Raw genomic sequence first — 23,528 nt, forward strand, 5'->3', positions numbered from 1 at the left:
ATTAATATTAACATTTAATGTAATAATTTATAAATTATAATATGAAATTATTTCATATATGAATATATATAATTATATATTAGTATAGCTATATAATATATTAGACTATATAATAGATTAATAGTATTAATATTAGTGTATTAGTATAGTTATATAATATATATTAGTATTAGTTAATAGTTATAGTGATTTAGTATAACTATATTAGTATAACTATAATTATAGTCTATATTAAACTATTATTATTAGACTATTAGTTAAATAGTTATAGACTTATATATTAGTATTAACATTTAATGTAATAATTTATAAATTATAATATGAAATTATTTCATATATGAATATATATAATTATATATATTATATATAAAAATTTCACATATAAATTTATAATTTTATATATTAATATATATATATAATATATTGCATAAAACTTAATAACTTATATATAAAAATATTTTTTTTTGTATATTTTTTTATGAACCGGTCCGGTCCCAAAAATCCTAAAACCGGAACTGGACTGGAACCGGCCAGTTTTAGGATTTTTGGAACCGGTCCCGGACTGGACCGGACTGGTTTTTCAATTTTCCGGTTTAAAATTACACCCCTAGTCAAGATGATCATCAAATATAAATTGGACTACCACATGAAGCCCGACCTCACATCCCACTACTATAGCCATTAGCCACAGTAACCCGAAAGCACCACCATTGACTCAAGCTATTAATTCACCTCACAACTTGTTGAAGAAGCAGCTATCATAAGTTTAGTTGCACCAAGCCAAGGAAGGCGAGCTCCCACAATCAGCCACTAGCTTCACTTTACAACAACAAATCTAGTATTTTTCTGTGATAGAAATAATCGTCACAAAAAATCTAAAAACCATTATAAAAATATTTGTGAGAAAAAATAATATCACCAATCATCACAGTAACCTCGTCACTAAAACTTGTCTTTTTATAATTCTTTATTATTCAATCATCACAAAAAATATTGTGACCCAAAGTCAAATGAAGCGTTCGACCATGGGTAAATATTTGTATTGGTTGGTGTTTGTCACTATATATATGTTCGAATGTAAATATCTGTGTTCAAACATAACTACAAACGTTCAAATGTAATGTGTGCATTCAAATATAGCTACAAACATTTGGATGTAACTACTGAACATTCGAACATGATGACAAACGTTCGAATGTAACTATGAAATATTCAAATGCGCATAAAATGTAACTACATACATTCGGACATAAAAACTAAGAATTCAAACATTGTAACAATATAATGTTCGAATGTAAATCTGATAAGGCTCGAACATTATGTTTTAATGTTAGAACATGGAAACATTAATGTTCAGACGTCTATTAGAATTTTTCTCTGCAAGAAAATAAATCTCCTCATGAAAGCCGTCATGTGAGAGAAATTATACACATAAAGGCTACTTCCAGCAAAAGCATCCGTCATAAATATGTATTTTTTACTACAGATTTCGCAAGAAATAATCAAGTTAGAATAAAAAAATATTTATACAAACATCTCAAATATAGCTTCAAGGGTGGACATGTCAACACCTTGCCATAATAGATGGTTAACTTCATCATTTAAGACTTGCACTCCTTGTAAGTAAACAATACTTGACCAATATGATTTCAGAGTCTTACAAAACTCATCTTTGCTTGGATTGGTTAGAGTATGAACCAACACCTAGAGTGAGAACTATAGTAAAAAGATTCAACAATTAACATGTAGGAAATATAAGCATGTCATTCACTTCATTTATGATATTAATCACAAAAAATTTACAGATAAGAAATCCAGCTTTGCACCTCCAAACATCCAAAAGACACAAATTCAGGAAAATAATATCTAGGGTCATCCTTTACAACATCCTTAATTCTAAAGAAACTGTGTGCTCACAGAAATTTAGTTATGAAAATTCCATTGCAGAGTGAGAAATAATGCACAAAGCAAATGTAATAATGTTCTAAAATGGGAAAAAAAACACAATATACAAAAAGGAAATTTTAATCCATACCCAAGTCATGCACTTGCTTAAATACACTCTCAGACAATATAACGTCATTCAAACATTCTTAATTAATAAAGCTATAGTTTTACAGAAGTCTAGAGTGATCTAGTTCAAAAATTGAATAAAGAGGAATTGGATATGGTTGCTATGATCACAAGATTCATTTGGTTGAGGAGGAACTCATTTCTTCATGGCAAGGAGTTACATCCTCCTAGTTATTTGATCAATAAAGCAAAATAGGAATATAATATTTTTCAAGTGGCTTAAGAGTGGAAGCCCTCATCAGGTAATTCCATTACTTAGACCTCTATGTGGTTGAAGCCACCTGTAGACTGGTTTAAAGTGAATTGTGATGCATCATGTGATCAAATCAAAGGCAGAGTTTGTATGGGAGTGATAATAAGGGATACCATGGGTCAAGTCATAGGCTGTTTTCGTGACTCTAGATCTATGTTTGTTGAGTCCTTTATGGTTGAATCACTAGCACTGCAAGTGGCAGTGAATTTCTATAGGGATGTGGGATCAGCAGGGTTATGTTAGAAGGAGACTCTTTGAGCTCAACTGGTTTGATTCTGGAAGATACCAAATTGCTGCTCAACTCATTTGCTCAATGGTCTATCCATCACATGAGAATGCTAGCAAATGAAGCAGCACACCGTCTTGCTAAAGATGCTCTTAATCATAGAGAAGTTATATTAGATGTTGAAGTTATTCTTGACTGTATTAAGTCTATTGTTTTACAAGAAACTTTGTAATATTTGGTTGAGCAATAAAGCATCTTTCTTTCAATCTTCTTCGACAGCTTCATAAACCGTAGCATTAAAATATTTTTGGTGATGATTTTTTTATCAATAAAAAATCGTAACTATTAGATGTCAAACTTGAGCAACTCCTTTCCACCTTTCTGCATTGTTGTGCCGAGCTTGACGTTACCTGTAAAGCTCAGCTGTGCCATAACCTTAGACAAAGCATATGCTAGCCACAAAGTCCATTGTCGTGCACAATCACCAAAAGCCAATTAACTCTCTCCTCTTCTATTTCTCTCAAACTAACGGCTCTATTTCCTTCATCCCCTGTATATATGACAACACATGTCACTTGTATATTTTATCATGTATTTTACTGAGTTTGTGTTGTATATTTTACCATGTGTTTTACTTAATTTGTTAATTAATTTTGCACCCAATTGTTAAGTCAGTTTACTGATGAGCTGGGCCCCACATATATATACTTGTAAAGTTTATTCATTTTGACAATATACAAGAAGTTTTCAGTCCCTTCTCTCTTGTTATGGTATCAGATTTTTTCAAGTCCGTCCTAATCAAAATCTCTGAAGTCCACACCTAGACTTCCATGGCACCGTCTCCATCTCCTCAGTCCAATCATTCTGATGATGCTATCAGTCCATTTTTTCTGCATCCTAATGACAATCCTGGAGTTGTTCTTGTCGCACAGACCTTAGTCAGTGACAACTACCATACTCAGGCTAGATCTATGACCTTGGTGTTGTCTGCCAAAAATAAGCTAGGGTTCGTCTTTAGTATGATTCTCAAACCAGTTAATTGTATTGATCATTTACCTTCTTCTTAGACGCATTATTACGCATTGTAAGAACATGATGATTTCTTAGATTCTCAACTCTGTCTCCAATGAAATCTTTGCTAGTGTTCTTTACATAACTACTACTTGTGATATTTGGTTAGATCTCAAACAACGTCTTTTTAGAAAAATGATCCATGCATTTTTCAATTACAGAAGTCTATTTCCACCATTTCTCAAGGCCAAATCTCTGTGAGTGCCTATTTTACTCGACTGAAAGCCCTCTAGGATAAGTTGATCAATTACAAGCCAACATCGGCTTGTTCTTGTGAAGTAGTCTATACTTTGAACAACTATGTCTAACAGGAAAGCATTCTCCAGTTTCTAATAGGGTTAAATGAAGCTTTCATCTGTAAGGGCTCAGATCCTGTTAATGAAGCTCTTGCCTCCTCTTAACAAAATTTTTTCACTTCTGTTGCAAGTAGGGGTGGGTAGCAGGGCCCTACACCCAACACTGGGGCAGGGGCGAGGTGCGAGGAATGGTCAACCCTCTCCCGCATATGCGGGTAGCACCTTTAATTGCACGACGAGCAACAATGTGAAATTTTGGTTGGCTCTCTATCTTTTATTGAGGTACATGCCTTTGCTGCTAAGTCTGATGCTTCACGATCTACAAAGTCTATGTTCAAGAAGGAATGACTGATCTGTAAACATTGTGAACTCGCTGGCCATGTAATTGAAACTGCTATAAGCTTCACGATTTTCCACAAGGATACAAGTCCAAACCACGACAACAATCCATGGCTAAAAAAAGTTGTTCTTAGTGACAACTCTTCTTCAATTGCGTCTTCATTTTTCTTAAGTTAGACTCAATATTAGCAGCTCTTGTATATGCTTCTCTCACATACATCCTTTGAATCCACTCCTGCATAATGTCGTAGCTTCCACTTCCTCTCCAATTTCTAGTAGATCTTCCCTTGATTCATTAAATCATACTGCTAATTCAGTTTTTTCCTTTGCTAAAACTACATTATCTATTTTTACTGTTCATCCTAGATCCTTGACACGGGAGCAACAGATCACACGATTTCATCTACTATGTGTTTTTCTTCTTTACCTCTACTATTAATACCACTATCAAACTTCCTAATGGTCATTGTGTTTTTGTCACACATGTTGGTGCAGTTTGAGTCTCTGAACATCTTATTCTTCAAGATGTTTTATGTGTCCCTTCCTTTACCTTCAAGTTAATTCCCATTAGCAAATTAACTAAATCCCTCACTTGTTATTTCATTTTTTCTTTTGATGTGTACTTTATTTAGGACCAGATCCACTGAAAGCTAATTGGAGTAGGTAGACAAAGAGGAGGCCTTTACATACAACAAGAATCACACTCTTCCTTTTCTCCTTCATCAAATTTACCATGTATTTCTAGTTCTAATAATACCCTGCAGCCATCTACCTATTCTGCTTATTCAAAAAGTTCCCTGTTTGAATTTTGGCATAATAGATTAGGAGATCCTTCTTTCTGAATAATTTGCTAGTTTTGCTGCATCTGATTCATCATGTGCAGTTTGTCCATTAGCAAAAAAAAAAAAAAAAACTCTCATTCTCTAATAATAATCATTTATCTGAATTTCCTTTTGATCTTATATATTGTGATGTTTGGGGACTATTCTCCATTCCCACTGTTGAAGGTTACAGATTTTTTTTTTAACTATTGTTGATGATTGCACACGTGCCACTTGGGTTTATCTCTTTAAGATCAAGTTTGAAGTTGCATTCCTTATACAGAATTCTTTTAGAATGATTAAGACACAGTTCCCTGCTAAAATAAAAAAAAATTACACTGATCATGGTATTAAATTTTCTTTGTCCCCTATTCTCACTTTTAAAGGGGTCATTCATTAAAAGAGTTGTGTTGAAACTCCATAACAAAATTCTGTTGTGGAAAGAAAAACGTCTACACATTTTGAATATAGCTCAAGCCCTAATGTTTCAGTCTTATCGCCTCTTAAGTTTTGGGGTGATGTTGTCCTCATAGCCACTCACATTATAAATAAACTTCCAACTCCTGTCTTGAAACACAAGTTTCCTTTTGAGCTATTATTTCAATCCTCTCTTTCTTATGTTCATTTGAGGACTTTTGGATGTCTATTTTTTGCTTCTTGCTTCTACATTACATATATCTCAAAACAAGTTTGACCCTAGAGCTATCAAATGTATATTTCTTGGCTACCCTTTCAGTATCAAAGGTTATAAGCTCTTAAACATTGTCACTAATAAGTTTTTTTTATCTCTCGATATGTTTTTTTCTATGAACATGTTTTTCCTTGTAAACCATTTCATTCCTCATCTCTTTCTTTTGTCATATCATCTTTCAAATCAAACAGTGCTTTACGTCTATATGTTGCATCTTCAACAATAGATTTTCTCATTGTACCTTCAACAACATCTTTTCATAATGATGTTTCCCTTAGAGAATCCTCTCTTAACACTCATTGTTCTATACCAAATTCTTCTCACAACCCTAATCCTCAAGACAATTTTCCCTCATCTAGTCATCTTCGGAAATCCACTAGAATAAGGGGGGCTCCTAGTTACTTGCAGAATTTTTATTTCAACTATTCTATTGCACACTCTACATCAGATTTAAGAGCAGGTCCTACTTCTCTAAGCATACAGTATGATCTCTCTAACTTTCTCTCTTATTTGTCTTCCCGTCATAAATCATTTGCATATGTTGTCTTTTATCATGAAGCAAATATAGTATCAACACTCTTAATGGAGAGATGCTATGTCTCCTGAGATTGCAGCTTTGGAAGCCAATAATACCTGGATTGTTACCACTTTACCCTTGGAAAACAACCCATAAACTGTAAGTGGGTTTATAAAATTCAATACCGTGTTGATGGCTCTATATAAATATATAAAGGTTTGTCACCAAGGGTTACACCCAAAAGGAAGGTTTGGATTATTTTGAAATTTCTTTCCCAGTGGCTAAGATAGTTCTTGTTAGAACTTTACTTACTATAACTACTGTCTAGAATTGGCATTTAGTTCAACTTGATGTGAACAATGCTTTTCTGTATGGGGATTTGTTGGAAGAAGTATAAATGAAGTTGCCTCCTGGTTTTTATATTAAAAGGAGTCTAAAGTCTGCAACTTGACCAAATCTTTATTTGGTCTGAAATAGGCTTCATGCCAATGGTTACTTTCTAATACTCTCATTGACATGGGTTTTGTGTAGGGGTGGCAATATGTGACGCAACCCGTTAACTCAATACGAACACGACACGATAAAAGCGGGTTAGAGTTTAGCCTTGACGGGTTCGAGTCAAAACGGGTTGACCCGTTAAGACACGATTGCTTAACGAATAAACCAGTTATAACTCGTTATAACCTGTTATGACCCGTTGAGAAAATTAAATTTACATTTATACCCTTAGACCTAAAGGGCAAGGAGGACGCTCAACTTCCTTCTTCAAGTTCTAAATTTGTTTAGATCTGTGTTTTTAATTTTTTATTATATTTGAGATTGTAACATTAATATATTTACATTGTATGTTTTGTTTATTATATTTGGGATGTAATTTTAATAATGAATATTATTACAAATTGTGTGGATCATATTTGTTTGGATTGTAATTTCAACTTGTAGTTAGTTTTTTATTTTTTATTGATATTATTTATATTTAAATATTTATATAAAATCAATTAAGTCAAACGTGTCGTGTCGTGTCGTATTGTATCTGTTCAACCCATTAAAGTAAAATGGTTGAAACAGAACGGGTCGTATCGTGTCGCGTCGTGTCAATTTAGTTCTTATTCATTAACGAGTCATGTCGTGTCAACCTGTTATCTTACCGTGTCGTTTTTGGGTTTGAAATTTTGATACGAAATCCTTAACGGGTCGTGTTCGTGTTGACCCATTAAGTATAATGTACATACCTTGACATGACACGAACACGATCCGTTAACACGATATGACATCTCTAGTTTTGTGTAATCCAAAGTTGATTGCACAAATCTCAAGGCTCTCCCTTCATTACTATTTTTGTTTATATTGATGATATTGTGATAGCAAGTAATGATTTACAATCTGTAGAGTATTTAAAAATTTTACTTGATGATAAATTCAAACTCAAGAGTCTCGGGCAGCTTAGATATTTTCTTAGTTTGGAGGTAGTTAGATCTCCACAAGGAATTTCTTTGTATCAAAGAAAATATACTCTTGAAATCCTTCAAGATGCTAATTTCTCGGTGCCAAACCATCTTCATTTCCTATGAAGCAGAATCTCAGACTTACCAAAGCTGATGGGGAATTACTGGCAGATCCAAAAGTGTTTCATGGGCTCATTGGTACGCTCTTATATCTCACTATTACAAGGCCTGATCTTTCTTACACAATTCATTGCCTAATTCAATATATGGACAAGCCCAGACATCGCATTTGATAGCAAATTACCACATTTTACAATATGTTAAAAATACTTAAGCCCATGGTCTTTTATTTCCAATCGAACTCATTAACTATTACTGCTTTTGCATATTCAGATTGGGTTTCTTGTCTTGGCAGTCCCTGATCCATAAGTGATTATTGTGTGTTTCTAGGTGATTCTTTAGTTTCTTAGAAATAAAAAAAAAAATAGCCAATTGTATCTCGATCCTCAGTTGAAGCAGAATACAAATCCATGGAATCTACTACTTGTGAAATTGTTTAGCTCTTTTCCCTCCTTTCTGATTTCCATGTATCTCATACTCAAAGTGCTCAATTGTTTTGTGAGAGTCAATCTGCCTTACATATTGCTGCTGACCCAATGCTTCACAAACGCACCAAACACATTAAGCTGGACTGTCACTTCATACGGGAGAAGATACAGGATGGAGTTATCAAGACCTTTCATCTTGCCTCACAACATCAACTAGCTGATGTTCTCACTAAAGTCCTTAGACATCAATAACTTCAGCACTTATCATCAAGATGGAAGTTCATTCCATTTACTCTTCATCTTGAGGAGGAGTATCACAATACGTGTCACTTGTATATTTTATCATGTATTTTACTTAGTTTGTATTGTATATTTTACCATGTGTTGTGCTTAGTTTGTTAATTAATTTTGTAGCCAATTGTTAAATCGATTTACTGATGAGCATGACCCCACATATATATACCTGTATAGTTTATTCATTTTGGCAATATACGAGAAGTTTCCAGTCCCTTCTCTCTTGTTAGTATATATAACATCGGAAAACCACCGGAAGGGAGCTTCCATTCGCTGGAACTAGTGAAGACCAGCCCTCACTAATGAACATAGCCTACACTCATCTCCACGTCCAAGCTCTTTATTGCACTGCTCAGCTAGCTAGAACCCATGCACAAAAACTACGTCCATCACGCCTTTAAAAATTAAGAGCCAACTCAAGACCAGACCCACACCTTGTCTCTCTTATGACCAGTTCTCAACCTCACAGTTCTTTGCAACCCAAGACACCACCACCACTGCGAACCACCTAATATGCACCCAACTCTTTCTCTCTCTTAGCAAGCTCTCTAGTTATCTCCCTCACCAGAAGACTGTAGTTTTTTTCACATGATGCTACAATTATACAGGTTACTATATTAGTTTTAGGCATGAAAAGATGAAGTCGAAATTAAGGATCGACTTCATACGGGCCAATATATTATGGGATGATTGAGTTTGCAGCCACGAGTGTTCTATTTTTCATGATTGAATAAGGACATACGATATATTTAAGAGCTTGTCATGGATTGGTATGTTTTGAGATTTTATGTAGATAACTCGTGGTTGATAATTATTGCGGGTTATAATGGGATGAATATGTCACAGGTAAGATGCTAGGAGATTATCTCTAATAAGATGCATATGGTGTTAGAGAAGATCATCTTTAAGTAGCCTCTAAATGCAATCTTTAGGGGAAGACAAATCCTAGACTTACTACACTCACCAAGTAGGTAGGCTTAAATACGGTGAGGCGAGGATTGTTCACAAAGTACGTAGACATTAAGAAGGCCTATGATTATGTGGTAGTTACTATTACATTTGTTGGGGAGATAAAATTTCCGAGGATTCTATTTTAGGAAAGTAAATGTTTCTTTTATTACAGAGTTTCTATTTATAAATGGTGGTTAGGGTGAGAGGAAGAAGTGTCGAGGATTTAATTGATGGCCAGATTAGTGCTTGTAAGTTAGGTTTTGCAATCTCATTAATGGATCAAGGAAAATAAGTAATGTGAGATTATGCAAATGACATAGTAGTAGTTGTAGAGGAATGATTAATATGGATACCTTCGAGTCGAGTCATGATTATGAGCTATGATTGTTTGAGGAGTTTTCAGTGCAAAATAGGATTGGAATGCAAATCTTGGACTTAATTCTACAATATAATAGAGGACAACCAATTAAGACCCAATAGGAGATCCAACCCATTATGCCCTTGTAAGGATGAACAAGCTACCCCAAGGTTCCCCTTTACTAAAGCCCACAAAAATTCCATGAAAGTTAACACATTAGAGCCCTAGCCTAATAATTGAGTTGAGTTATTACATACTTTATACATTTAGAACCAATATATTTTATTTATTTCATTACATTATTATTGGTTTTAGATGGAAAAATGGTTAAGATGAATAAATCTGAGTTGTGATTTAAATTGGTTAATAGCATGATTTATGCTTAATTTTATAACTTGTGATTTAATTGGACAATGTTCATTCACATGCACAACATATTTTTTTTTATATTCTATTTTTTTTATTTCTTTTCTATTTTTTATTCATTTTTATAGGTCAAGAAATACAAAAGAGAAAAGTCAAAAGGAAGCTCTTGGTCTCTCAAAAGTTCAAAACCTATGCTGATAAGTGATAACTCACAAAAGAAAAAAAAGAGAAAGAAACCGACGCACGCATGCAACTAAAAAGTGACGCTAGGGCATTTTGAAAAGAGAGTTTTATTTCATTGCTTTCTTTTCTTTGGATTCGGGCGAAGGAAGTAACACCACAGTGCCACTTGAAGAACTACTTTGGGGTCCAACTGCAGTTCCAGCCTTATCCTCCATTGCCTACCACCTCCATCTCCATTTATTTGGCTTACTCTTTTCATTCCATACTTTTTATTTAATTTTAGTTTAAAGTTTACGGAATATTTTTGAGATTTTTGGTTTAGAAGTTTGGGCAATTTATTTGCTGTTTATTTACTTCGTGTTATTTATCTTTCTCACTTCTTTAAGCTTTCATTTAATAGTGATTACAATTGCTATAGATTGATTTTGAGAATTTGTGATTTGAGTACAAGGATGAACCCTAGAATCTTGATTTTGGGGCTTTTCAATTTTCAGCTCGTATTTTGTTAATTATTTTCTAATCTAATTTAATTGGTAGTTTAGTTTTATTAATCTCTTAGCTCCATTGCATACTAGATTAATTAAAACTTAATTAGGACTTAAATAATTTCAGTTTTATTATTTAATTTTCAGATTAATTAAAATTGTTTAGTTTAGTTGATTTTTTTTTATTGTTAATTTCAATTTGTTAGTCTTTTACATTTCATTTCGACACTTAAAAATCAAAAAATATGAATCTAGTCCATGACTAGTGCCCTTTTCATTCTTGTTGCACTCTTTCATTCTTTGCACATACCATTATTTTTATTTTCTCTTTATGAATATTTTCACCATTTTAAACAAGTTTGATTTTCACCTAACCCACTTCCATAGTCCAAGTCCTAAATGCATTTTAAGTTAGAATAATGATTGTATGCCCTCTAATTTTGTCCCTTTATTTTGACTGCTTATATATTTATTTTTTTAAATTTTTTTTACTTACTGATTAAGGAAGTGACTATTACTGTATTGATATTTTTTAAAACAATATATTTAAAGATGTTAAAAAAATGTGAAAAATAAAATTGAAAAAAAATAAAAAAGAGAAATTTTGCCTATGCGGCACGCCCAGCGGTCACTGCTGGGCATCAACCTAGCATCACTCTTTAAGTTATGAATTCCTACTCAAAACACAACTCCTAAAACAACCATGACTTCAACTCTAAGAGACTCTAGTCTATTCGTATAAATTATAGTTGTGCTAATCTTGTTTAAGATTTGGTTCATTTTGTTGAACATTGTTGTGAGGCAAATCTAGTTATACTAGCAAGTCTAGGTAAATGATGCTCCTCTATTAGATTTTTTAAAATTATTGAGGTCGATCTTGAGTAGTGAATTTTTTTATAATTATTATTATTATGAAAAACTACCTCAGTTATTTCCTACACTATTTTCTATATGTGGATATAGGATTGAAAAGTTTATCATGATTTGTGTACACAAGGCGTATTTTTATATACTATTTATATACTGCATAAAATGTAAATGTGACTTTTGTATAAGCTATGTGACTACATGATATTATCTACTTATTGCACTTTTCTATTATTGTACTGTATTTGCCAACACTGAGGCAAAATATTTTATTTTTGCTTTGGTTATAGCCCTACCATGGGTATTAAATTATTAATTGTTGCCTATGTTTCTGATACTTTGTTTGGCTACCAAAGTTTCTATTATATTTAGCTTAAGTTTACATTCAGCTTGCCGAACTTAACAAGGGAAATTCTATAGAAAAATGAAGAATAAAAAAGGATGAAAATTGAATGTAAATTAGACAATATGATGACACTGCCGTAAGGGTATTTCTCCTACAAGTTGATGATGAACAAAGAGAATTAAGTGCCTTCATTGTGCATCAATGACCCCCATTTATAGGCCATGAGACACTGGTTGGCAAGGGGCACAACCATTGGTAATACAATGTTCTATGAATTTCTCCAGAAATAATCCTTTAGTCATCGGATCTGCTACCATCTCGGTCGAGAAAATAAAATTAACATTGGCTTCACCTCTTTTCACTATATTTAAAATATAGTGATAATGCACATCAATATATTTTCTCTTGGAACTCTGTGTTCCATTTTTTATCAATGAGATGGTAAGCTGGTTATCACAAAATACATTGAGATTGAGATTGATAAAAAAAAAAAAATGCAAACAATGATAAACTCTGTGATTAAGGTTTTTCTATCAAAAAATAAATCAAATCCTTCTGAAGCCATAAGCCAGGCTTAAATAGCTAACAAAGAATGGAAAAACTATAATTAAGGCCAAACAATAGAATAAAGAATAAGATAGCTATGACTAAAAAGTAGCCTGAGAATCCGGAATAAAATCTTTACTAAAAATAGACATCATCATAAAAAAAAAAATTAACCAAAAATGAAAGAGCTGACTAAAGTTGACGTTTTGGAGGTAAAAACGGCTGATTTTAGGGTTGACAATGGCCCCACCAGTTAAAGCATGGTGACCATGATGTGTACGTTGAAGAGAGCTTTCTGGATTGGGGTCATATGCGCGATTCTGACACCTGTAGCCCAAGTTATAGTTAAAATACGGATGTCGCCACTTCTCCTCGCCCAACCAACCAAGAGATAAGTCTCCTCGCCTAAGTCTTTATCTCTTCCCACCTACTTAAGTCTTATCACCCAAGTCTTCTACTTTGCGTTGGTCTTCCTTTTCTAAGTAGTCCAGTACGTTTAACGTCGCATTTGTTAGCTGAGCCTCATCGGTCTCAGATTCAGATTTGGATCCCCCTGCATCAACCTCCCCTGGTTGGAAGGAACTCGTCCTCGAGTTCATGCTATCATCAACAAAGCAAGGGCTAAGGTGTTTGATGTTGAACACATCCGAAGTTCTCAAATGGCTAGGAAGACGTAGTCTATATGCATTGTCGTTGATTTTTTGGAGAACTTCACAAGGCCCAATCTTCCTATCCTTCAACTTATTGTACTCACCAATAGGGAAACGATCACGGGTTAGTATAGCCTAAACAAAATTGCCAACCTACTTTGCGCGATTTACCTTCTCTATAAGTAGTCCAGTGCTTTTAACATTGCATCAATCAGATGAGCCTCATCGGTCTCGGATTTGGACTCAGATCCCCTTGCATCACAATTTCCTTGCTTTCTTGTACTTTTTCCTTATTAGGACATTGTGATTTGTAATGCTCATTCTTCCCACACTTAAAACAGTTTCCAGTAAGTGGTTTACTTTGTTTCTTTTTCAACTATTTCTTTTCTTAAGTTTTTTTGGCTTCATCTTGTTCTGAGTAAAACGCTTATCCTGAGCCATCAATAAATTGGACGATTCACTATCTCTATTCCTCCTCTTCATCATTTTTCATTCAAGTACTAAAAGTACTGGAAGGGATGTCATTGTTATTTCATTTACACTATGTGATAAAGAAGTAACAATGTGATCCCAAGATCAAGTAAGACTACTTAGTATGGTTGAACTTGCATTTTACCAATGAGAGGGTGACCAACCTCATATCATTCTTTTACAATCAACTCTATTTAAAGTACATGATCACCAATGTCATCATTCTCTTTCATACAAGTTCGGTTATACTTATCCAATAATAATTGTATATAAGTATCCGACCTTAAACCATACTTTGCCTCAATTGCATCCATAATTTCTTTAGTAGTTTTATAGTCTTCAAAGAGATGAATGATATGATCATTCATACAATGCAATAGTCACAAGTACCATGTATTGTGTTCTTCCCATTTATCTTTACTTGGTTCGCTGCTCTCATTTTTATTCAGCCCACTTTCTACACTTTCTGATGGCTTTAGTGTTGTTAATGTATATAAGGTCTTTTCATGGGTTAAAAGAAAAGTAATATGCATTTTTCAAGCCCAGAAATTTCTTCCATTCAGTTTTTCTATCCTTGAGAGATCAATACTTTTTTTCGATACCATAAATAATAAACCTTAAAAATTAACAAAAAAAAAAGAATGTAGAAATAATAAATGTGTTCTATTGTAAATAAGTTAAATACAATATCTCTTCTGTTATGACCAAGCTCTTGATACCACTGTAGAAAAATGAAAAACAAAAAATGACGAAAATTCAATGTGAATTCGACAATATGGTGACACTCTCGTGAGAGTATTTGTCCCACAAGTTGGTGATGGACAAATGGAATTGAGTACCTTCATTGTGCACCAATGACCCCTATTTATAGGCCATGAGACACTAGTTGGCAAAAGGCACACAACCATTGGTAATACAATGGTTGGCAAATGACACAACTATTAACAAGTGACAGGTTGTGTCTCTTGACACTTCCTCAAACATCACCCCCTATGGAAACTATTACTATGGAGAGGATGTCATTTCAAGGGGTATACCATTTGGTGATCACATCCCCTAGAATTACAAATTTCACTTTTTGTTTTTCTCAATTGGCCGCTAAATTTCTAAAATGCATAATCTTGTCACAGGTAAACATGGCCTTTGTTTTTTATGTTGTTTCAGTCATACTTATGCTCAAGTTTGTTATGACTGTACTAGTATAATTAAGGTTGTGTTTGGTTCCCAAACTCAGCTGAGTTCAGTTGAATTCAATCATTTTAAGATGAGTCTAACATCCGAACAGCCAACTCTCAAATTACTAAATCCATCCCAACTCAAAACATTCTTATACGTGGGACCTACAACCTTTTTCAACTTAAAACATCTTTATACGTGGGACCCATAACAGTTTTCAATTTTTCATAAAAAGTATTAAACTCATCTTAACATCCAAACACACTTTAAACCTAATTTAGATAGACCCTATATAATTTCCTCCACTACTCAAATCACTATTATTCATAAAGAACTCAACTCAACTCAACTCAACTCAGCTCAATATCCAAATACAGCCTAAATGTCCAATGATTACTGCTATATTATTTTTATGAGAAGTATTCATATCTACATTCAGTACGTGGCTCATATCAAATTTGCATGCTACAATGGATTTGCTTCTTATTGAGTTATTGGAACTCACCCAATTATCTCTACTTTTTAGATTACATTGATGAACGATCATGCTTGACTACCACGAATACATGGGGCACTAAGCTGGCGGGATTAGAAGAGAATGATAAGTACTGCCAAGTGTCACCAGATTATTTATCATGATAGTTATGATAATTTTTTTTTTATAGTGTATAATTTACCTTTCTGGAAAGAATATTATTTGAGACATTTTTATTGAAAATATTTATCTAAATGAAACGAAATTTTATATTACAAAAAAATTTTGCATGAACTACGTGTACATGCTGAAAGCAAAAAGCAATATGAATAGTGACTCATGAGCTCCATTGTCGAGTACCACGCGGCTGCATGCACTGAGCGTTTCATTTTCAAGTTAATAAAGTGAAGCATGCATGCATGCATGCAGCCCATTGATAGAGATGATGGTCCTTCCTTCCACTCGTAGTTTTGCCTTGTGCCTTCACAGGCAGGTTGTGGAATAATATTTTTACTAGGTGAGAAAGAAGAGATCAGGGCCGGGGGGACCAAGCTGGGAAATGATTCGAGGCCAGCATGCATTTATGATTAGGCACACTTGTTTATGCTGCACGCATCATTACAAACACCATACACCACGGATGCTTGATAACCTCCTCTTAATTAATCATATCTTTATCTATTGGATTAGACGCCGCCTTATCATTGCTGTTTGTTTTAATTATTACTCCTACTTGATGTGTCCTACCCAGACTCGGACGACTTTAATTGCTCAAGTACTATTGCTTTCCAGTTTCAACCAAGATTTTATAAGTGAGAAATATTATTTGTAGAATTAATCGAATTCTTTTTCTTATCATTTATATATTTTTTATTTGATAAAAAAAATTAATATAAGTGTAATAAATAATTATATATAAAAATGATAAATATAATTTTGCATACCAACGTCCAAGGATAGAGTGTTTTTTACTACTTTTACGCTTTTAATTTTTTCTAAGAGGTAGCTAATGTGGGATAAATTAGGTGCCAATGATCGGATTGTAGTCTAATCTTTTCAGATGGTATTAATGCAGCATGTCATCATCATCTCTGTAATTTAAAAATGTAATGAGTGTTGGATGTAAGGGTGTACTGTCCGATTCAATCCGATCTGATTTTAGATAAAATTTAAAATTGAACTGATATGTATCGATTTTATATATACAAAAATCGATTACGTATTGATTACCTCCTAAACTGATATATCCAATTTTATCGGTTTCAATCCGATTCAATCCGATTTTTTTATTTTAATTTAGTGAATGCATGAGATTTGTGAGAGAGAGAAACATTGAAAGTGGCTAGCAATCTAGAACTTGGAATAAAATATGTAAGAGAGAGACCAATAGCTAAAAACAAACGCATGGAATCTGAAGCTGCATCAAAAGGATACCTAGCTAGAATATTATTACAAATTAGATTTATCACTATATATGAAAGCAAGTGCTCTTGGAGAACAATATTATTTATGGATGAGAGACCAACGACGCTGTTTAGTAATAATATCAAAATTATTACTAATAGTCTAATTAGACTAAACTCTTATACTATAAGTCTATAACTATATCAGTAATTTTGTATAAGTATAACTATAGTCTATATTAGACTATTAGTATTAGAATAAATATTAGTATTAGTTATAGCTATATAATATATTAGACTGAGAAAATATATTTGCAATCATGATTTGTGCAACCGCCGCATAATCGCTTTGAAAAAAGTGAATAAAACATAGGACCCATATGAAAAAAGTTAATTTTTTAATAGTGGATCACACTCTTTTTCAAAGTGATTACACGACATATATGCACTTCACGGTTGTATGTAGAATTATTCTATTAGACTATATAATAGTATTAATATTAGACTATTAGTATAGCTATATATTAGTATTAATTATAGTGATTTAGTATAACTATATTAGTATAAATATAACTATAGTCTATATTAGACTATTAATATTAGTATATATATTAGTATTAGTTATAGTGATTAGAATAACTATATATTAGTTTGTTATAGTGAGTTTAATTTATTATAACTATATATAGTTATATATATATTTTGTTATAGTGATTTAACCTATTAAAAAAATTGTTATAGTGATTTATGTAATGATTTATATCCAATACTATAGTATAGTATTAGTTATAGTGATTTAGTATAACTATATTAGTATAAGTATAACTATAGTCTATATTAGTGAGCTTAATTTATTATAACTATATTATTGATAGTATTATAGTGATAGTATTAATATAGTAATTTATTATTGTGATAATATTAATATAGTAATTTAGTATTAGTATTACTATATCATTATTTTATATGTGATTATTTAGTATAGTGATTTATATACTAATTTATACATAGACTTAAAGTATAATTAGTAATATAGTATTAGACTCTAGTATTATTATAAATATTAGTATTAGACTCTTAGTTATAGTGATTAGAATAACTACATATTAGTATTTGTTAATTGTTATAGTAAGTTTAATTTATTATAACTATATTATTGATAGTATTATAGTGATAATATTAATATTAGTATAGTAATTTATTATAGTGATAGTGTTAGTATAGTAATTTAGTATTAGTATTATTATATCATTATTTTATATGTGATTATTTAGTATAGTGATTTATATACTATACATAGACTTAAAGTATATTACTAATTTACTAATAGTAATATAGTATTAGACTATAGTATTATTATAAATTTAGTATTTGTTATATATTAGAATAACTATATATTAGTTATATATATTAGAATAACTATATATAGAATAACTATATACCACAGTGCACTAATATATGATATATAATTTATTATATATAAAAATTTCATATATAATTATATATTATATATAATAGTTTAAATCTTATACATATAAAATATTTTGTATAATATATAAAATTAATTTTTTATTTTTTTTTCCAATTGGTCCGGTCTCGGAAACTACGAAATCGAAACCGAACCTGGTCCGGACGGTTTTCATAATACCGGACTGGACCGGTTCAAAACCTAACCAACCGGTCCGGTTTAAATTTACACCCCTAACGGGATGGATGGAAGAAACTAGTTTTTAAAAATATGGAAACTCAGGGAGTAATTAGCTAAAATTAGAAACTCATGGAGCTCTATACAAACGGATGAAAACTTTGGGACTTAACTATTTTATGCCCATGAAGACAAGTCATCTCATCTCATGCATCTCAAACTTCTATACAAAATATAATAAATAATTCAGTTTTATTTAATTTGGTGGCTGTCTCCTCTTGCTGATAGATTTCAATTAAATATTGATGAGAGCAACCTTAGTAATCCGAGAATGATGGGTGCTGGAGTAGTAATTCGAAATTCACAAGGTAAGTTATAGGCTGCTTTTGTTGCTCATATTGGGGAAAGGTACGAACAATAAAGCTAAACTTTTGGGTTTATTACATGGCTTACGGATTGTAAAATCCTTGGGTCTCTTTTGTATAGAAATAGAGATGGATTCTTTGTTGGTTATAAAGTGACTTTGGAATAAAAGATGCATTGTTTGGTATCTTGAAGATTTTTGGGAGGAGATCCAATTATGAGCGGAGGGTTGCACGAATACATGAACCAATTATGTTGATATTCCTTCCATGGATGTTAAAACAGTGCTCGAAGTTGGAGAAATTAATTAGGCTTGTCACAAGTTCGTTTCTAGTTTTGGATTTGCTTGGATATTTGCTCTTTGTTTTAGTGCAATTTTGATGTTTTTATAATTTTTCTCCACCAAAAGTTAGGTTTTCTAATAAAATTATTGGAGGTACCATCTTTTAAAAAAAAAAATTAACTTTTTCAAATATTAAAATAAAAATTATATTAAAAAATTATATTATAATAATATTTTATTCAACTTTCATCTGATCTCATCTGTGTAATCAAATGAGGTCTTAATGTTGATGAAATACACTATTTATACTTTTAGTTACGAATATTTGGAAACAAATTTTTGTTTTTTTTAATTATCTTTATATAATTTATATATACTTCTATATATATTTATATAGAAAATGTGGTATTTTTTCGTATTGGGCAAAAGTGGCATCCTAATTCCTACCTACTTTGCTGGGCTGATGACAATTGTCAGAATCTAATTATTAAACTAATTCCATAATTGGTTTGCTGATCCCACCATGATTGTTGATTCCAACGTGAAGCTTAAATATGCTTATGCCTCTATCATCCATCACATGAAATTAATACATGTAAACTAAGGAATTAAACATATGCCCATTAATCTCATAATAGTTCTATTGATTTTTAAAACATATATAGTTCGATCCTAACCCTCTTAAGTCAAATGGTGGATGATAGCAAAAGATAAAGAGAAGATATTGTTACATTATGCTCGAAACTAATACGAGGGGCTAAGTAAGAGTTATATGCATGGCAACATCACATGGGAAAGTGGGGTGGAAAATATTCAGAGGTAAAGTAAAGGTGGTAGAAGTTTAGGAATCCGGAGATCGAATAGGGATTATAATATTATGGAAAATACTTTAGCTATAAACTGATTATATAAAAATAAATCTATAAATTGATGTGCCTTGATGTGGTACATCAAATTGTAAAGTTATTTTTATTATAAAGTAGATCTAATGGATTCTATGAAGGCACATCAATTTATAGATTTATTTTATATAATCACTTTATATTTGTAGCAGTTCTATAATATTATAATATGCCACTTGACAAGAACTTGAACATGTGATATGTTCTAGTATTAATATGATATATGACTTGCATATTTCTATTTATATTTTATACTATCTTATCAATGGAAAATGATTTGTACAATTCAAGAAAGCACAATTCTTTTTTTTTTTAAAAAAAAAAAACTAAGTCGTTAATGATTGACTCATCATTTTTCACAAGGAGTGCACATGATTTATGTACCTTATGACTGTATTTAACATTATTTATTATCAATTTATATGATTTATTAGAGCAATGCTATGACAGAATAATATGGATATATATATCTAGCTTTGAAACTTTTAAATAATTTTACTTTATGAATCTGGTTTTGATAACCATTGTATTTCTTTATAAAACTAGAGAGAAAAGTAATTTTAGAAAAGATCGCTTATAATAATCTATCTCGGCAGGTTGGTATTCGTTTCTTACCCGTAAACTACTGATTTTTACTTACAAATTTGTGGTCGTTTTGCACATGAGGTGAGTAGAGCTCCCAAGAAAGGAGAATATATGTTTATTATAAAGAGTAATAATATACACACCAGATATTATGCAATATATTATAAAAATATATTATAAAATGAGGATATTTTTATTAAATCATGTTACTTTTATAAGATGTTTTATAAAAATACCTCTTATTTAAAACATAATTGTGTAAAATATTATAAAAAATATTGTATGTAAATCATTTTCCTATTAAATAGTATAGCCGTTTTGAATAGTATATTTTGTTATTTCTCAAGATAATAAAATCATTTGCAATTCTATAGACGTAAACACATTATCAAACCACATAAATCTTTGATTTGGATCATTCTCATCAAGTGTTGGTTCTAATTATATAGTGTCTCTTATGTTAAGAAAGTTTTATGCTCCGTTAAAATTGAGAAATGATTTTAACTCATCTTATCATATTTTATTATTATAATTTTATCAAATTTTTATATAAAATATAATAAATAATTTAATTTTTTAAAATTTAAAATAATAATATTAAAAAATAATATTTTATTTAACTTATTTAAAATATCTCATCACATCTCTCAATTTAAATACTGCTTAAAATTTTGGATGCAAGAACTCTGGTTAAAACCTGCAGCAGCGACCGGTCAAAGTGTTATGGAACTGACTGGACGTCACAACAATGATTATTTTGTGAGCATAATGATTAAATTGATGTGTTATATGATCTGTCATTGAATAATTGATACTTATTTTAAATCAAAGTGAAGGGCATGGTAGTAATTATTTGGGCCTTTAGAAGTGGATTGCCTCCTAGCATGTGGGCCGAAAGACAATTCATGCTTATCATTGAACGGATCAAGATGGTGGGTACCGCCGAACGATCCTTTCGCCTTTTTCTTTTCGAACGTTAGACAACCGAAGAAATGGTCGAATTCCAATACATGCTATCATTTCCCAGTTTATAAGTAGGCCTCAGCCCTCTCTCTCTCTCTCTCTCCGCCGAAGGTCAACAATACTAGCACGTACGGGGGATAGCATGGGTTTAGGTGGAAATCGTGGTGCTTCTGCTAACTTGAAAAATGCCGTGATAGCCTTTTTAGCTCCCCTTCCCTCCATAATCTTCTACCTCTCATTCCTTAACCACCATTATCGTATTACTGCTTCTGGTAGTGACGCTGATTGGCTCTCTCAGGCTCCTCTTTGGACATGGAGCTATCGCCACCCTCTCCTATTGGCCAACGCCTTTTTCTTCCTCAACGTCAATTTGCTCTTCTGGCTCATCGGTCATATCCAGAACAGCCACTGGGTACGTACGTTACTTCTTTTTTCGTTTCCTTTCGGACTACTTTGCTTCTTTTTACTTTCCCATTAATTGATTGTTGATTTTCTGTGTTTGGTTTGGCTGTGCAGATGATAGATTTGTATTGGACGGTAATACCAGTGATGCTTGTTCATTACTATGCAACTCACCCTTTGGCTCATTATGACTGGTGGAGGTCGAGGATTGCAATCTTGATGACTTGGGTGTGGGGTCTAAGGCTAACCCATAACTACTTCAGGCGTGAAGGCTGGCAGTGGGGCGCAAGGGAGGATTGGAGGTTCACAGATATGCGCCAACAGTACGGCAAACACTGGTGGTGGGTTTCCTTTTTCGCTGTCTACCTCTGTCAACAGGTAACTCATGAGCCCAAGGCAATCTGACTCTATATCCGACTTCACGCTAACTGCTCGATGAATTTCCTGAATGGGTTTCTAAACCATGTTTGCTAATATGGTACGTTTCTCCTCTTCTGCTTGTTTTAAACTTTGCAGGTGTTTCTGATTGGAGTAAGCCTCCCATTATATGTTGTCCACTCGATCAATAAGCCATTGAACATCTGGGATTTTATTGCCGTCATTGTCTCTGTGTGTGGAATCATTGTCGCTTACTATGCAGACACGCAACTCCATGAATTTGTGACTATGAACGCCATGCTAAAGGATCATGGGAAGCCAATGGTACCTAACCTGGACAAGGGCTTGTGGAAATACTCCCGGCATCCAAACTACTTTGGAGAGCAGTTGTGGTGGTGGGGACTGGTTATATTTGCGTGGAACCTCGGACATGGATGGACCTTTTTCGGAGCACTCATCAATAGTATATGCTTAGCTTACGTGACTAAGCTTGTGGAGGACCGGATGGTGAAGCAAGATTACAGAGCTGAGGCTTACAGACTGTACCAGAAGACAACTTCCGTGTGGGTACCTTGGTTCAGGTCATCCGCCATAGGAGGAAAAGATAAAAGCACTTGATTTGATAATTCGGCACCAAGCACTGCCGCTACTGTACTCATATTTATCAGCATTTGTTTCTTTATTCAGTGTTTCTGCCTTGATTTGTCAGGACTTGTCTACTACTTTGTTCATTTCAAGAGAGATGGATTTTGTTTGTGCTTAGCCAAATAGATCGTTGTATGTATTGTACAAAATATTTCTGTATTGTACAAAAACGTTACCTGTACTTTCTGAAACTTTTGCGGGTTTATTCTGATTTAAGTTTGAAGTTCATCGAAGATCTAGCTTTTTGGGTCAGATAATGATATCCATTTCGAGTAATGATGTCAAAAACGGAGTTTGGGGGAAAGAAGAGAAAACTCCCTAGAGAGGAGAAGATTGAGTGAAAATGAATTTTTTTTTTTTTTTTTTTTGGGAACCTTCCCAAGGCAGGGCTCTTCGGATCTATCCTGCAAAAGTAAACTCCGATCCCGTGCACCATATTCTCGGAAGTTTTCTTAGGGGCGTGACTCCAAAGGATTGTTTGCACCCATGAGGTATTGAACCTTGGACCTTG

The 23,528-nt window shown here is 32.8% G+C and overlaps 1 protein-coding gene across 1 annotated transcript; it reads left to right on the plus strand.

Annotated features, from left to right (window-relative positions):
• Nucleotides 1-21,591: 21,591 nt before the first annotated feature.
• LOC109001503 (uncharacterized protein C594.04c-like) lies at nucleotides 21,592-23,245 on the plus strand. Its single transcript, XM_018978825.2, has 3 exons — nucleotides 21,592-22,004; nucleotides 22,109-22,372; nucleotides 22,511-23,245. Exons 1-3 carry the CDS (start codon nucleotides 21,735-21,737, stop codon nucleotides 22,988-22,990), a joined length of 1,014 nt encoding a protein of 337 aa, XP_018834370.1. The 5' UTR covers nucleotides 21,592-21,734; the 3' UTR covers nucleotides 22,991-23,245.
• The last annotated feature ends 283 nt before the right edge of the window (nucleotides 23,246-23,528 follow it).

This window comes from Juglans regia, chromosome 12 (genome assembly GCF_001411555.2).
Source record: "Juglans regia cultivar Chandler chromosome 12, Walnut 2.0, whole genome shotgun sequence".
Classification (NCBI taxonomy): Eukaryota; Viridiplantae; Streptophyta; class Magnoliopsida; order Fagales; family Juglandaceae; genus Juglans; species Juglans regia.